General features: G+C 40.3%; 1 protein-coding gene across 4 annotated transcripts in view; it reads right to left on the bottom strand.

Moving 5' to 3' along the window:
* Positions 1-460: 460 nt before the first annotated feature.
* Positions 461-12,441, bottom strand: part of TMEM50B (transmembrane protein 50B) — a 32,652-nt gene continuing 20,671 nt past the window's right edge. For 3 of the 4 annotated variants that reach the window (XM_010338307.3, XM_010338309.3, XM_010338308.3), the window contains exons 5-7: positions 12,035-12,127; positions 6,730-6,787; positions 461-2,190 (exon numbers count right to left, since the gene is read on the bottom strand). In XM_010338307.3, coding sequence (XP_010336609.1) covers positions 2,145-2,190; positions 6,730-6,787; positions 12,035-12,127 — 197 coding nt within the window. In that variant the 3' untranslated portion in view covers positions 461-2,144. The remainder of the gene's footprint in view (positions 2,191-6,729; positions 6,788-12,034; positions 12,128-12,441) is intronic. The other variant, XM_039480542.2, reaches the window with a different exon arrangement.

Genomic DNA, 12,441 nt, shown 5'->3' with positions numbered 1-12,441 from the left:
TAAGGTTGAGGCAGGTGAATGTGTTGAAACCAGTTCAACCAGCCTCAACAGCATGAGACCCCTTCTCTACAAAAATACAAATTTTTTAAAATTAACTGGGCAGGTGACACGCACCTGCAGTTCCAGCCACTTGGAAGGTGGAAGTGAGAGGACTGCCTGAGCCCTAGCGTGTGAAGGTGCAGTGAGCTGTGGTTGCACTATTGCATTCCAGCCTAGGCAAGAGTGAAATCTTGTCTCAAAAAAATAATTCATGGCACAGTCAAAAATAGAAAAAAACAGCCACCATTTCCAGTCAGTGTTCAGGGAAACCTTCAATAACCTTCACATGAGCATCTTACAAGTCTATTTCTTGTTTTATAAACATAACTGCATCTTTAATTGGGTATACTTGAACAGCTGAAAACTGAATAGCAAATCAATTTTTATGGTTCATTTTCTCCAACAAACAACAATATTAAACTGCATGAAAAGTAGTATTTATTGCAACAAGTTGTGAGGGTGGAAACAAATCATTAGTCTTACAATTTGCTAGAGGCATGACACAGCTTGCTAACATTTTGAAGAAAAACAGCAAAGAAAGAAGTCATCAAACAAGATGGTATCTTGACAAAGGCACAGCGCTCCACAACTGCTTCATACTCTGTGCACAATAAATCCTCTGAGAGAGAGGAGAGGAGTGATGCCAAATGGGCCTGCATGTGAGCTGTGGACACTACCGCTGGTATTATTCATACAACCAAGGCTCTACAACACCCCGCTGGAGAACAAAGTGCAACACAAAATCTGTGTAACAAAGGAAAGCAAAAGTAGCAATAAAGGCCCAGAGGAATACAAACAGTGCAAATACAGTACTGCAAACTCAGTAAAAGGAGTTTTTGATTGGAGTATGAACTTTCAAGTTGAAGATATATTTCGCAGGAACATTCACCCAAAGCTTGAGAGCTAGAGCGAAGAGAGACTTGCAGTCGGTAACTGAGATGAAATGCCTAATTTTTCACTAGCTGATAATTTCCTTTGGGAAGAAGTGCTTTAACTGTTCCACTTTTTGTTATATGGTTCACGCTTTTAAACTGCGATTGTCTCAAACTTGCTTGCTATTGAATTGTGTAACATCAGATAATGGCAGGTTGTCAAAAGATAACCCCAGTGGATAATTTAAGCTGCTTTTATGAGAAGCATGGTACTGAGCTGCCTTACACAGTCTTTTTACAGTAACCATAAAAAACTGAGTTTATTTGATCATCTATTATCCCTTCTCACATTAAGTCATATTAGAGGAATTCTTTTTAAAAGAAGCTTTCAAACTAGTCCTTTGGGCATTTAAAAAATCATTATATAAAAGTACACTTCTTCAATACATAAGAACAAACATTTTCCTTTACAAAAAAAACCTTATTTTTAGGCCAAAATAAATTACAACTTGCTGAAATACCTTTTATGGCTCAGTGCTCATTCCAGATATATGAAGCTATATTTTTTGCACATCTTGAGAAATTAGAGATACTGAGAGAAGAGTGGTTATTTATTTATTTATTTATTTATTTTGAGACAGAGTTTCACTTTGTCACCCAGGCTAGAGTGCAGTGGTGCAAACTCAGCTCACTGCAAATTCCGCCCCAGGGTTCCAGCAATTCTCCTGCCTCAGCCTCCCAAGTAGCTGGGATTACAGGCGCCCACCACCACATCCAGCTAATTTTTGTATTTTTAGTAGACAGGGTTTCGCCATGTTGGCCAGGCTGGCCTCAAACCTGACCTCAGGTAATCTGCCTGTCTTGGCATCCCAAAGTGCTGGGATTACAGGTGTTTGAGTCACCACGCCCAGCCAGAGAGAAAGTGGTTACTTCTAAAATGACATGATGATATAACCCCCGCTCACGGAACAGATAAAGTTCTAAATCTCAGGAATAAAAAACTGATACTCATTATCCAATTCATATACTCTTGTATTATATACATATTAACAGTCTATGCAATGAAAAAGAACGAAATGTCATAAAACGATTTCAAATCCCAGAACATAAAAATGTAAAGAAACAAAACATTTAATGTACAGTCTACTCCATTTGGCAATGTGTACTCAGAGAGAAAAAAACTTATCTACAAACAGAATATAACAAAAGGAGAATGTGATTTAAGAAGTGATCTCAGGTCCATAGCTCTTCAGTTCTTCCAAATTTGTAGATCAGAGTGCTAGAAAGATAGGAAAACAAATCATGAGGGAAAAACAGATGAGCAAGCAACACAATTCATTTTCTCAATATGCTTTGACAGGTACTTCACTGATTCCTATCAATTTTTTAAATTAAACATCATGGCAGTGTTGATCTCAATTTGCTTATTTTGTAAAGCAGTCTGTTAACCATGATGGCTGAGCATAACTGTATTCTTTTTGTTTTGTTTTGTTTTGTTTTCTGTGTTTTTTTTAAAGATGGGGTTTCACCATGATGGCCAGGCTGGTCTTGAACTCCTGACCTCAGGTGATCCATCCACCTCGGCCTCCCAAAGTGCTAGGATTACAGGTGTGAGCCATCGCACCCGGCCTGTATTCTTTTTTAACGCCTGGAAAGTTATTACCAGGAAACCTGTAAGGAAAAGAGGCATTTCTCTATGACTCAGAAAAACAAAAATGAATTAAAAAAAGAGAAAGAGACATTTCTCATAGTGACAGGTATTAGGGCCATTTTACCTAGGAGTCTACCATATCTAAAGTACAATAACTGAAGCACCCTACAACAGAACATGCTGCAATTCTTCATTCCTTTAACAAATAATTATTGTATACCGAGAACTGGCTATGTATCAAGCACCTGGCTAAGTGCTAGGATGAGACTGTGAGTCCAGACAAACGTGTTCCCTAATGGAGCTAAGGATCTAATAATAAGACAATCAAATAAATATAAAATTCCAACTGTAAAAAAAAAAATGCTATAAGCAAGACCTACACAGTATCCTAAGAGTGCAACATAAGGATCAGACCTAGTTATAGAGGTCAGGAAAGGTTTTCCTGAGAAGTGGTGACTGAACTGAGATCCAAAAGAAAAGTGGGAATTAACTCAGCAAAGTGAGAGTGGGGATAAGAAGAGGGGAGCAGAGACATGGGACACTCCAGGGCCATGCGTTGAGCTGTGGGCATACTGAATGTTCTGGATTTGCAATGTCAGCAACCCAAGACGGGATGTTAAGTAGGAATCTAGACATACGGTTTAGACCTGGAAAGGAACATCTGTGACTCACTGGCGCATAAGCAATAACTAGGAGTCCTAAGCATACATGAGTTCACCCAGAGACCGAAAAATAACAAAGTTTCTTAACGCCAAGAACAGAGCTTCAAGAGATTTCAAAAGGTAGTAGCCAGGGGGTGGAGGATCAGCTTGCAATGGAAACAGAGGAGTGACCAGAGATGTAAATAAAAGAGGTTGTACCCCGGAGCTTAGAACAGCCCCAGCACACAGGCTGCCTGATAACGTACTGGCCTCTGGGCAGAGCACACAGCTGACATGGCTGTCATAGTCTACGTGAGCATACAAGGTTTCTATTCATCCAACTCTCATGTATGTAGATTCACGTACAACCACAAAGTGCTGAATTCGAACTTAATCTCTAGAGACTGCCTAAAATGTCTTTATGATAACTTATTATATCCCTGAAGGTTGTCAGTTACATGCCAAACATGTGACTGACAGCACATAAGACAGCAGAACTGCCAAACATCTTTCAAAACCAAGAGTGTCAAGGCTGTAAGAGGAAATCCAGGTACAGCATCTCCTCCTGAGAGTTGGAAGAGACCACATGGCAAGAGTTAGCCAGGCAGCGTACAGACGGCCACACAGAGGGAACGCAGGAGATATGCAGGAGGTGCTCCTTGAGTCTGCAGCTGAGTATTGATCAGTCTATACATAAGAAGAAACTACCCGAGGAAAGGAAAGAACTACTGGAGAGAACACGTCCCAGAGCTACCACAAGGCTGGAAGAGAGGTCACGTTCTCACAAGTCAAGTGCAGAAACCTCAGAATACATGGAGCATCAGAGCATTGAAACACTCAAAGGTTGACTATGACTGCTTTAGTAAGGGACAAATTAGTCCTGGACTACAGCTGCTCTCATCCTGCCTATAACAAAGCTTAAAAGACACAAAAGGATCATATTGTTTCTGAGTCACCTAACTGCATCCCAAAACAAAGCTCAAAAACATTTAAAGGACTAGCAAATGATCCAGTCCCAACAAATTACATGCAAAGCTCCAAATAATAGAAAACAGATCCAAAATGAAGAATAAACAGAAGCAGACTTAATCAATAGAAACAGATGTAGAAACGCATAGGCAATTAGACCAGGACCCTGAGATAGCTATAAATATACTCTGTGTTCAAGAAGGTGAAAGACAGCATAAGCATGTTAAAGGACATCAGAAATATTTTTAAAGACCCAATCAAGCTTCTACAGATAGAAAATACAATGTCTCAGATGAAAAATTAATTGGCTGGCATGGTAGATTAGACACTGTAGAAGTAAAGATTAATTTATTTCTTTTAATTCTCCAAAGTGACAATGGAGAGATTTATTTTATTTTATTTTTTGAGATGAAGTCTCACTCTGTTGCCCAGGCTGGAGTACAATGGCACGATCTTGGCTCACTACAACCTCAGCCTCCTGGGTTCAAGCCATTCTCCTGCTTCAGCCTCCCAAGTAGCTGGGATTATAGGCACGCACCACCACACCCAGCTAACTTCTGTATTTTTAGTAGAGATGGGATTTCACTATGTTGGCCAGGCTGGTCTTGAACCCCTGACCTCAGGCGATCCACCTACTTCGGCCTCCTAAAGTGCTGGGATTACAGGCATGAGCCACCATACATGGCCACCATTTATTAATTCCAGTTTTTCCTTTTTTCTTAATAAAGGTACTTTACCTGTTTTGTTTTTCAAAAGGCTGGTCAAGTGAAGCAGTGAGCCTGACACAGCTTTTTAACAAAACATAGGCTATGCAAGCAGCACTCTGGATTCAAACCCCAGCTCCTCATTTACTAGCTAGGCATCCTAAAGCAAGCTCTAAGCCTTATTTCTTCATCTATAAAATGGGAGTAATGCTGGGCTCAGTGGCTTACACCTGTAATCCCAGCACCTCAGGAGGCCGAGACAGGAAGAGGCAGGCAGATCTGAGCTCAGGAGCGCAATACCACCTGGGCAACATGGTGAAACCTCATCTCTACTAAAATACAAAAAATTAGCTGGGCATGGTGGCAGGCACCTGTAGTCCCAGCTACTCGGGAGGCTGAGGCACGAGAATCGCTTGAGCCCCGAGGCAGTGAGCCATGACTGCACCACTGCACTCCAGCTTGGGCTACAGAGAGAGACTCTGTCTCAAAAATGAATAAATAAATAAAAATAAAAATAAATAAAACGGGAACACCATCTGACATATATTTTTAATGAATGGGAATTTATTTATTTACTTTTATTTATTTATTTGAGACAGTGTCTCAGTCTATTGCCCAGGCTGGAGGGCAGTGGTGCAATATTGCCTCACTGCAGCCTCTACCTCCCAGGTTCAAGCAATTCTCCCACCTCAGCCTCCTGAGTAGCTGGGACCACAGATGTAACCACACCTAGCTAATTTTTATATTTTCTTGTAGAGACAGGGTTTTGCCATGTTGCCCAGGCTGATCTTGAACTCCTAGGCTCAAGCAATCCAGCCACCTTAGCCTCCCAAAGTGCTGGGATTACTGGCATGAGCCACTGAACTTGGCCTAAATGGGAACTTAAAAGGTAAAAGAAGGCCGGGCACAATGGCTCACACCTGTAATCCTGGCACTTTGGGAGGCCAAGGCAGGTGAATCATGAGGTCAGGAGTTCAAAACCAGCCTGGCCAAGATGGTGAAACCCCATCTCTATTAAAACTACAAAAAAAATTAGCCGGGCGTGGTGGGCAGGCACCTGTAAGCCCAGTTACTTGGGAGGCTGAGGCAGAGAACTGTTTGAACCTGGGAGGCAGAGGTTGTACTGAGCCAAGATCATGCCAGTGCACTTCAGCCTGGGTGACAGAGCAAGACACCGCTTCAAAAAAAAAACCATAAAATATATAAAGCATCCAGCTAAAGTCTTGGTATACAACAAGACCCCTAGTTAAAAGGCCTATGTCTACTCTTACGTAACAGTGGAATTTTCACCTTTTAAAAATCCCAGCACTGCCGGGCACGGTGGCTCAAGCCTGTAATCCCAGCACTTTGGGAGGCCGAGGCGGGTGGATCACAAGGTCAAGAGATCGAGACCATCTTGGTCAACAAGGTGAAACCCCGTCTCTACTAAAAATACAAAAAATCAGCTGGGCATGGTGGCTCGTGCCTGTAATCCCAGCTACTCAGGAGGCTGAGGCAGGAGAATTGCCTGAACCCAGGAGGCAGAGGTTGCGGTGAGCCGAGATCATGCCATTGCACTCCAGCCTGGGTAACAAGAGCGAAACTCCGTCTAAAAAAAAAAAAAAAAAAAAAAAATCCCAGCACTTTGGGAGGCCGAGGCAGATGGATCACCTGAGGTCAGAAGTTTGAGACCAGTCTGGCCAACATGGTGAAACCCTGTCTTTAAAAAAATGAAAATAAAAAATAAAAATAAAATAAGTTCTATCATTGTAACCAATCCATGAGATTTATACGTGCTCCATGTATATGCTGCCTTAATTAAGCTGACATTTCTGTAAATGTTACAGGTGTGGTTAAGAAATAAGACAACTTACCTAAAAAATATAAGTGCATTTTGAAAAAACACAGCTAGTCCCGGATAAACATCAGTATCTACATATATAAAGTAAAACAGATTAGAAGGTTAGATAGGCAAACAGCAGTAATAAAGTATCAGTGCCTTTCATGACACATTTTGTATATTACAACATACTGCTATTATTCATTAACTCTAAGACATCTATAATGAAATTGAAAGAAGAAAATGCCAACTTAATTCCCCCCAAACAAAAAACTACTCTTACTCTGGATAAAAGTCAACGAACTTATCAAGTTTTATTTTTGTCTAAAGTAATTGCTGGTTCTAGCTACATCAAAACTGCTGAGAAAGCAGTAACTTGTTCCTTTGCCTCCTATGGCCAATATTGAAATACAAAATCGTAAAAATATATAAATTAAATTCTTAACTTTTAATCAGTCTGTTATCTTCTTTCATGAATTCAAGAGGCTTATTTTAGTTTTTAAAGAAATGGGGCCTCACTACATTGCCCAGACTGGAGTGCAGCAGCTACTAACAGCCACAATCACAGCACACTACAGCCCAAACTCCTGGGCTCAAGTGATCCTCCTGCCTCAGCCTCCCAAGTAGCTGGGACTACAAGCACACACCACAGGGCCTGGCTCTCAATCCAGGAGTTTTATTATGCAAATGTGTCAGATATAAACAACATAGTTACAATTTATCATCATTCTCTTTCACTCAATCTATCCAGGAGTTACTATCTTTATAGGAAGAGAAAAGAAAATGGAAATTACTTAAATTTCTGTGAATGATTAACTTTTGTAAAACTATAAATATTGATTAAAAAATACTGGACAGGATGAAGAAACTGGTTCAATTCTGAGCTCTTGATATCACAGCAAACAATACAGAAGCATGGTTAAGTGCTCCAAGTTTGAGCCAGACACAAGTTTGAATCCTATCTATACCACTGACTAAATATATGACCTTGGGCAAATAATTTAACCACAGCATATCTTCATTTCCTCACCTGTAAAATGGGCATTGTAATAGCACCGACTCTAGAGTGTAAGAATTAGATGAGTGACTCTGTATAGTGCTTAGACCAGTATCCTGTAAAGTAGTATATAAAAGTTAGCTATTATTATGAATATTAATAGTTCAAGCAAATCTGCACAGTAAAAGACTTGAAACGCGCTAGAAATGCTCTCTGAAATAAAGTCATATTTTCTTTACAAATAGAAAAGTATATTTAGGCCAGGCATGGTGGCTCACGCTTGTAATTCCAACACTTAGGGAGGCCAAGGCAGGTGGATCACTTGAAGTCAGGAGTTTGAGACCAGCCTGGCCAACATGGTGAAACCCTGTCTCTACTAAAAATACAGAATTAGCTGGGCATGATGGCAGGTGCCTGTAATCGAAGCTACATGGGAGGCTGAGGCAGGATAATGGCTTGAACCCACGAGGTGGAGGTTGCAGTAGACCAAGACTGCACCACTGCACTCTAGCCTAAGGAGGGCAATAGGGCGAAACTCCATCTTAAAAAAAAAGAAAAGTATATTTAAATGAGCAATGCTGTTGAAACAGGAAGATGAAATTCACAATCAAGAAATTTATTGGGGCCGGGTGCGGTGGCTCAAACCTGTAATCCCAGCACTTTGGGAGGCCGAGGCAGGTGGATCACAAGGTCAAGAGATCGAGACCATCCTGGTCAACATGGTGAAACCCCGTCTCTACTAAAAATACAAAAAATTAGCTGGGCATGGTGGCGCTTGCCTGTAATCCCAGCTACTCAGGAGGCTGAGGCAGGAGAATTGCCTGAACCCAGGAGGCGGAGGTTGCAGTGAGCCAAGATCGTGCCATTGCACTCCAGTCTGGGTAACAAGAGCGAAACTCCATCTCAAAAAAAAAAAAAAAAAAGAAAAGAAAAAAAGAAATTTATCAATATGTACTAGCTCTTTAAATATTAAGATACAATCGACTGGGCTCGGTGGTTCACACCTGTAATCCCAACACTTTGGGAGGCCAAGGTGGGTGGATCCTCTGAGTTCAGAAATTCAAGATCAGCTTGGCCAACATGGTGAAACCCTGTCTCTACTAAAAATACAAAAATTAGCTGGGCATGGTGGCAGGCACCTGTAATCTCAGCTACTTAGGAGGCTGAGGCAGGAGAATTGCTTGAACCTAGGAGGCAGAGGTTGCAGTGAACTAAGATTGTGCCATTGCATTCCAGCCTGGGCAACAAGAGCAAAACTCTGTCTCAAAAAAAAAAAAAGATACAGTCAACAAGAGTACAGCCTTTGCAAACACCATTTCCCTACATACTTTACGGAAATGGCAATTTATTCCTGTTTTCACTATAGAAACTGTAAAGTTCACGCATCACTTCAACTGCTAAAGTAAATAAGCAGGAGGCCACTAACCTGAGGCTATCTCTCTTCTCTGAGTTCCTGTATGACCCCCAACCTAACTTCTGAAAACAAACTGAAACCTAAGGATGTATTTTGTAATAAATAGCTGAATTTTAGCCAATCACAAACAGCTAAGCTTTAGCCAATCCCAAGCAGCCAACTGATGAGACCATGCATAAATAAGACACATAGCTATAGACAATCTAAATTTTTTTCTTTCTTTTTTATTATTATTATTTTTTTAAGTCCATTTTCTGTTGCTATAACAAGACAATCTAAATTCTTGACTTTGCTTTCTGTTCAGCCTACAGCTGCTCATGCTGCTGGGTGAAGCTCTCTGAAATTCTTCTTGGTTCTGAGTGCTACTCGATTCATGAATCGTTCTTTGCTCAAATTGTTAATTTATCTGAACTATGGAAATCTTTTAAGAAATCAGTGACAGCAGCCCATCCTTCTTAGAGTCAGGGATAAAATGCATCTAAAACACACTTTGCAGTTGGGCACAGTGGCTCACACCTGTAATCCAGCACTTTGGGAGGCCAAGGTGGGTGGATCACCTGAGGTCAGGACTTCGAAACCAGCCTGACCAATATGGTGAAACCCCATCTCTACTATAAGTAGAAAAATTATCCGGGCATGGTGGCATGCACCTGCAGTCCCAGCTACATGGGAGGCTAAGATAAAAGAACTGCTTGAACCTGGGAGGCAGAGGTTGCAGTGAGCCAAGATCACGCCACTGCACTCCAGCCTGGGCAACAGAGGCAGACTCCATCTCAAACAAACAAACAACAACAACAACAACAACAACAAAAATACTTTCCTATAAGATTCCATGTATATGAAATAGATATATCTATAGAGACAGAAAGTACATTAGTGGCTGACTAGGGCTAGGGGAAGGGAGTAATGGGTAGTGACTGCTAATGGGTATGGGAGTGATTAACAATATTCTCAAATTGGATTCTGGTGATGGTAGCACAATTCTGTGAAAATACTAAAAACACTGAACTGAATACTTTAAATGGCTGAATTATATGGTATGCAAATTACATCTCAATGAAGCTATTTTTTAAAAAGCATTTTCCTTGAGATAAGCTTCATACCACAACTGTGTGCTCTAGCAGTATTTTTAATTAACTAAAAAACACATTTTAGATACAGTTGATGAGCCATGTTATCTAAGCATTAGCCAACCACTGTCCTCTTGTAATCTGACTTATTTTGTACCAAGTGAAAGACAAAGGAAAAGCAAAGGTATTCCAAAGATCTTATACTGATCAAACTATGAGACTTAAATGATACTATAAAAAGTATTCAAAAATCAGCTGTGGGTCAGGACAAGGAGATGTGACAGTTAACCAAAGAAAGATTCCAGAGGCAGAGGAGCCAGAGGATGAATAAATTGTGTTCTCTGAAACTGACTCCTATCTTCGGAGCAAAGGAAGAGGGCCAGTGAAACAGTCTTCCAACGCTTCCAGAGACACTTTTGAAACTGGGTTGTTTTTCAACACTACCATGAATGGAAAGCTATGGCACATGGCACAGCCAGAAAACTCAGAATGGTGATAATAAGAGCTCGTCCCACTCCATCAACTGTTTATAACTAATTTGGCAGCAAAACCTGACCTAAACTAACTTGGGGCTCACTATGGTCTTTACCCCATTTAGTGTAAGTATTCAGATGTTTTATTGTAGGAATAAATATGGATATACTAGATACAATATGAAGGGTATTGTAAGAAGGGTATGAAGGAAGGATACACATATATGTAGGATACATATGTGTGAAGGGTACACATACATGTACAAAGGGTACACTGTATGAAGGGTACACATATATGTCTTCAGTCTTGCACTTAAAAAACTCCCCTCGTACCTGTGACTTAAAAACTACAGGACCGGCCATGCCTGGTGGCTCACACCTGTAATCCCAGCACTTTGGGAGGCCAAGGTGGGCCGATCACTTTAGGTCAGGAGTTCGAGACCAGCCTGGCTAACATGGTGAAACTCTGTCTCTACTAAAAAAAAAATTCAAAAATTAGCCGGGCATGGTGGCATGCACCTATAATCCCAGCTACTTGAGAGGCTGAGACAGGAGAATTAATGGAACCTAGGAGGCAGTGGTTGTAATGAGCTGAGATCATGCCACTGCACTGCAGCCTGGGCAACAAAGCAAGACTCCGTCTCCAAAAAAAAAAAAAAAAAATTACAGGATTAGGTTGGAGAGAGAAGGTGTTAATGAAAAGAAAGATTATCCACTGATAATCCATAAATTATTGGATTAGGGGTCTACACCCCTTATCTGAAATCCCTGGGGCAAGATATATTTTGTAATCCAGAGTTCTTCAGATTTAAGAACAGCAAGGGAAAGCATATATATTACATAGCATCACCAGCTGGGTATGGACAAATATCCTATAATCCAATATATCCATATTCATTCCTATAATAAAACATCTGAATACTTACACAAAATGGGATAAAGACCATAGTGAGCCCCATGTCAGTTTAGGTCAGGTTTTGCTGCCAAACTAGTTATAAATAACTTGGTTTTCAGCATTTTGTGGATTTTAGAATTGTATATAAGGGACTGTACACCAGTACTGGCTTCTCATTTTTTCTACTGCAAGGAAATGGGCCTCTAGCATAAAAGCCTGGCTGTCTAAGGTAAGGAAGGAAAGCAGAAAGTCTGGAGACAGCTGAGAGGTACAGCTTTGTCAGTGGCTTGGATTTCCTAAACAGGACTATCCTACTGCACTAAGTGTTCCCACTGACAAGTTTTATTAAACAACTAATGTATCTTCACACAGAGTAGTATCTTCACTCTAGCTGAATCATTAGACTAAATTGTACTCAAGGTAGAATAAGCCAAATATAAAAGACATATCTGAATCTCTCCTATAAAATACAGGAAGATTACATACTTACTTTGAGTAACATATGCACCAAAAAGAATCCACATGGAAGCAATAAGTGACCCAAACATCAACATGAAACCAATGAAAAGCCAAACTCGAGCACCTGTGTGGAGAAGAGGCTTTATGATTTTGCTCATTTTTTCAGCTCTCTAATGTCTCAGACATATATAATACTAGGAACCCTGTTAGCCTAATATATATTATACATATGTAAGACAGTCATATATTTATATAAATCTGCTGTAAGTTAAATTAATGATGATAAAATACAAAACTAAAAGAAGTTAAACCATGCATGGAAAGAAAAAAAGAAAGTTACCTTTTTACTTACTAGAGAAATGAATGCCCTAACTAAAAAATTACCCTGTTGTATATATTATAAAAGTAATTGCTCTATTAAAAGTAGCATATATATTC

This window comes from Saimiri boliviensis, chromosome 18 (assembly GCF_048565385.1).
Source record: "Saimiri boliviensis isolate mSaiBol1 chromosome 18, mSaiBol1.pri, whole genome shotgun sequence".
NCBI lineage: Eukaryota > Metazoa > Chordata > Mammalia > Primates > Cebidae > Saimiri > Saimiri boliviensis.
Note: the sequence above shows the minus strand (reverse complement) of the source record. Positions and strands in the feature narration are given on the sequence as shown.